Source organism: Haliotis asinina, chromosome 13 (genome assembly GCF_037392515.1).
Source record: "Haliotis asinina isolate JCU_RB_2024 chromosome 13, JCU_Hal_asi_v2, whole genome shotgun sequence".
Classification (NCBI taxonomy): Eukaryota; Metazoa; Mollusca; class Gastropoda; order Lepetellida; family Haliotidae; genus Haliotis; species Haliotis asinina.
In genome coordinates this window covers 30482747-30487746 of record NC_090292.1, presented here as the reverse complement: position 1 = coordinate 30487746, position 5000 = coordinate 30482747, and the positions used below count along the sequence as shown (strand labels likewise).

The 5000-nt window shown below is 41.6% G+C and overlaps 1 protein-coding gene across 1 annotated transcript in view; it reads left to right on the top strand.

Annotated features, from left to right (window-relative positions):
* The window catches only part of LOC137259882 (uncharacterized), a 34947-nt gene that overhangs the window by 6351 nt on the left and 23596 nt on the right, over positions 1 to 5000 (top strand). Inside the window, exon 2 of the mRNA XM_067797519.1 lies at positions 4534 to 5000. This exon is cut by the window's right edge and continues 235 nt beyond it. Coding sequence (XP_067653620.1) covers positions 4534 to 5000 — 467 coding nt within the window. The remainder of the gene's footprint in view (positions 1 to 4533) is intronic.

The window sequence follows — 5000 nt, the reverse complement described above, 5'->3', positions numbered from 1 at the left end:
TTTCCAACAACTCGCTTTCGCTCTTCCAGTACATGTTACTCGAGACCCGTGCAGGTCCCGGGGTAGAATAGGCCTTCAGCAACCCATGCTTGCCATAAAAGGTGACTGTGCTTGTCGTAAGAGGCGACTAACGGGATCGGGTGGTCAGGCTCGCTGACTTGGTTGACACATGTCATCGGTTCCCAATTGCGCAGATCGATGCTCGTGTTGTTGGTCACTGGATTGTCTGGTCCAGACACGATTACATACAGACCGTCACCATATAGCTGGAATATTGATGAATGCAGCGTAAAACTAAACTCACATGTTACTCAACGGAGAGCACGAGTACATTTGTACAGAGTTTTTAACAAGATCCCCGCCCCCAACCCCACAAATTGCAATGGGTGACTCCGACACCAGAAATTTGCTTCATGCATTTCACTCATGTCGGGTGTCGAACCCTTGTCTTCGATGTGTCGAGCGAACACTGTAACCACTAGGCTAACCACTGATCGCTGTTACCTTTTGATTCAAAACTTAAAACTACACAGTTAACCAGGATTCAGTCCATGAAACAGTACAGTTTTACGTCGCACTCAACAGCATTCCAATTAAATGGCAGCGGTCTGTAAATATTCGAGTCTGAGCAATACAATCCCGTGATCAACAGCATGAGCACCGATCTACGCAATTGGGAACCAATGACACGGGTCAACCATGTCAGCGAGCTTGATCGCTCGGTCCCATTAGTCGCCTCTTACGACAAGCATAGTCGCCTTTTGTGGGAAGCAGGGGTTGTTGAAGACCTTCCCTGTCCCAGATCTTCACAGATCAGTCCGTGAAAGAACCTGGTATGAAACTAAGTTATCAAAAACTGTATTCTAATTGAGTTAGTGAGTTTAGTTTTACACCACACTCAGCAATATCCCAACTATATGGCGACAGTCTGTAAATAACCGAGTCTGGATCAGACAATCCAGTGATCAACATGGGTCTATGCATTGGGATACGATGACATGTGTCAATCTAGTCAGCGGACCTGATAGCCCAATCCCGTTAGACTCAATGTTGTGGATATCGCGGAGGGCAGCATTAAATGATAAACAAACCAACGTATGTCAACAAGAACTACACAAACTTTAGGCCGCCATCGTGTTTTCGAAAAGCAGTAAAGGTTTAATATTTCGAACCCTTACTCACAGCTAGCTTACAATCAAGAGCGAAAACAGATAAAACACATATTGCTGAGATAAAATGCAAAGATTCCTGATTCACAATATATCGCTTTTGTTTTTGTGTCTACTGCCACTGTGCAAATGGTCAAGTCTGGTTAAGACAAACCAGTGATTGATATCATGAGCAGCGTCGTCCATTTACGGGCGATGACACTCAAACAACCTCGTACCCCAATTTTAACAACCCTAACCAGCCTACGCGTGACCTGTATTTACCACGAAGGTATATCTTCTAACCCAGATTTGCAATGTGTATCAAGACAAACAGTTCTCTTCAAGATCGCGAGGCTCTCAATGAGTGTCCCATCAAGTCGGCCAGTAAATATATACAGTACAAACCACAGTGGCTTGTAACGCCAAAAACTGCCATCAAGTTATATACTGTTACTAATTTAAACGGGGCCTTCGCACTATATAAAAGGAAAGTAACGAGGCCAACACATCAAGTTCGTCTCGGGACGATATCAGCAATGATCACTGTATGTATCCCCATTAAAAGTATGCATACATTTCAACCCAATAGATTTGCTTACAAAATGAGACATTTTGGCATGGAATTGCGGAGGTAGCTGTTTTTGATGACAAGTTGTATGTAACGTTTGAAATAATGATCCAGTTGTGACCGTTTTTAGCTCAGTTCGTAGGGAAATCACATGTCAAAACACTGATTAAAGAATAGTCTCATTTCCTGTTTACTGGGATCCGTCCTATTGCGCAACGTAGGGCGATAACAAGTCCAGATTTTTTAGACTGTGTCATTTAACTGGATGCATAGATATCATATGATAAGTCTAAGCACTTGTGTATTGCAACACTACGCTCCTTCTAATCCTAGCAAACACGTCGTACAGCGTGCTCTGTTGTATAGCCAGTTCTGACAAACGGAAATCTGGAAATCCTGGACATTTCAAATACCCATGAAGGTCCCGGGGTAGATTAGGCCTACAGCAACCCATGCTTGCCATAAAAGGCGACTATGCCTTGTCTGGAGCACTGGATTGTCTGGTCGAGACTCGATTATTTACAGACCGCCGCCTTATAGCTGGAATAGTGCTGAGAGCGGCGTAAAACTAAACTCACTCACTCACTCACTCAAAACGAGGCTCTGCCGCTAGAAACGTTTAGCGGTCTGATACGGCACTGATACTACATCAACCTCATTGTGCGTTACAGGACTGCGCTGAATATACGCAAGACACACAAAACAGATTTAACCTGTGAGCCAGTAGCATTTTGCATCATTTTACGACCTCACCAAACAGGGGCAGTCTGTGGCCTGAACCTCGACGTAAAGTATAGAAAAAACGGCGTTATTTAAGTTTAAAATTAAAATTGATTTGTAAATACCTTTTTCTAACGAAACAAGGAATAGGAATTCAATTAAACCACATATGTCTATTTTCACTTTCAAATGAGAGAATTCGGATCGGCTGAAAAGTAGGTCATTGTCTGAACAGGTTAATGAGACCTATGTTTCGGTATGCTAGCTTTTGATCCGTAGGCCTAGTCCTTTTATATGATACTGGGATAGGGTATATACACATATGTCTTTCTAACAGTGTTTTAAGCGGTACAAGCCCCTGAAACATTGAGTAAAACAGCGAAAAACAAGGTTGATTGAGCACGCCAACACTATGTTTGATTCAAATCCCCAAACACAAAAGACTAGTGCATGAGGATGACAGACTTCGATGCGAAAGCATATATTGCGATATGTATTGCAATCTATTACAAGAATGGTTTTTCTTTAACAAAAAATAAACTACTTATAATCGAGTTAATGCTGGATTAATATAGCAAAACCACAACAAAATCAGTATTCTTGATTAAGCTGCAGTATAAAGTTTGAATTATGACAAAATAAAAATGTAAATAATATTTGGCACAAACAAAAAGGGCAAGCAACAATTTAGAAAAACGGAAATATTCCAAGGCTTCCGGGTGTTATGAAGTTTTCTGAATTCGATCAGACTTTCGATTCGACTAAAATATGCAGCAAGTATCCAGGACACAAGGGGAACCAAACTCGTTATAACCGTCAGCTGGTGATTGAGTGAGTGAGTTTAGTTTTACACCGCACTCAGCAATATTCCAGCTATATGGCGGCGATATGTAAATATTTGGGTCTGGACCAGACAATCCAGTGACTAACAACATGAGCGTCGATCTGCGCAATTGGGAACCGATGACATGAGTCAACCAAGTCAGCGGACCTGACCACCCGATCCCGTCACCTCTTACGACAAGCATAGTCGCCTTTTATGGCGAGCGTGGGCTGCTGAAGGTCTGTTCTACCAAGGACCCTGTCAGTTGGTTGTAAGCATGTATAACACAGCTCACCTTCAACTGCAAACGAGGCGTCTTGATTCTGTCGATGACTATACATCCGTGACCTTGACATTCTATCTTGCTTGTTTTAATACTTTTACTTGTTTTCAAAGCCTCCAACCTACCCGACGCTGGGTCAAATTGACCTGTGCATTGACGCATAGTGGCCTTTGACACATCAATAAATAATTTCTTTTGCTGTTGAATTTAATGACTCTTGAAAAGACCTTAGAACTTGAAGAGCTCCTTCTGGTGTTTAAAGGCTTCTGTGTATCTAGGTTAAGTTTCTTGCACGGCAAAATGTAATGGTCATAAATACCTTCAGATCCAGTCTAGAAACACTCACGTTCAAGAGCCTTTCAACCGCAGCTCTATATCGTAATTGTATTTTATTTTGTGCGCTTTGAGCATGGATATAATACAATAATATCAATCTGAAGGTGACGGAACAAATTTTATGGATGACCATGCATTGTGTTGCTCGTGGTGATGACGTGAAATGATGCTGCATACACAAGATGAATGTCATTGTTACGTTCCTCAATGGGTTTTCTTTCTGCCAGACTTCAAAGTTCAGGTTCCCCTACTTTTTTAAAAGTATATAATATCCTCAACCTTAAATATTCTTTCATTGGTTCTGGTATGATTACAGTCTTAAAATGTTTGCATCTCACAAAACCATAATCGGTTTCTCATACAAATAAAATTGTCTTCCTGATTCACTTTCCTTCAAATACGTAAACGTTTCGTTTTGTCAGTGAAATAATTAATCAGTTTAAGAAAAACGGGTATACGTTTAATTTTCAAAAAGTCAAAAACACTATCCAAATTCGAGTTTGAAAACACCACCAAAATTTGTTTTCGAGAAAGAGTATTTAATCCATGTTTGTTTTGGATGACCGATGGTATTTCCGATGACAGAATGATATCTTTCGATGGCCTTTGTCTTTGTTGTGATGAAACCGCTAACTGTTCCTTTATCTTCCAGCACTGGTCAGCTGTCAGGTCTGGACACAAGACCAGCTGGACAACTTCGCCCAAACTCTGCAGGTCAGATGGAAGGTCAAGGACAATCTAGAGTTCGATAACAAATATTTCGCGGAAGTGACCTTGACAAACACAGGGTCGTACAATCTCAGTAAAACAGGACAGTGGAATATGTACTTCGACTGCATCCAAATGATAGAACCCGATGTCCTACCCCGACCAGAAGGAGTTGTCCTAGAAGGTCAAGGGGTCAAGGTCACCCATTTGCAAGGTTCCCATTATCGACTTGAACCAACGGACACGTTCCTTGACCTTCCGCCAAATGCAAGCAGGAAAATAAAGTTTTATGTGCAATACTGGGAAGTTGCTAAAACAAGTATTATGCCGAACTGGTACCTAATGGCGCCAGGTTTAATCCCGAAGGTCATAGAAAGTACTGTTGGGGAAGATTTGTCTTTCGTTGACGAC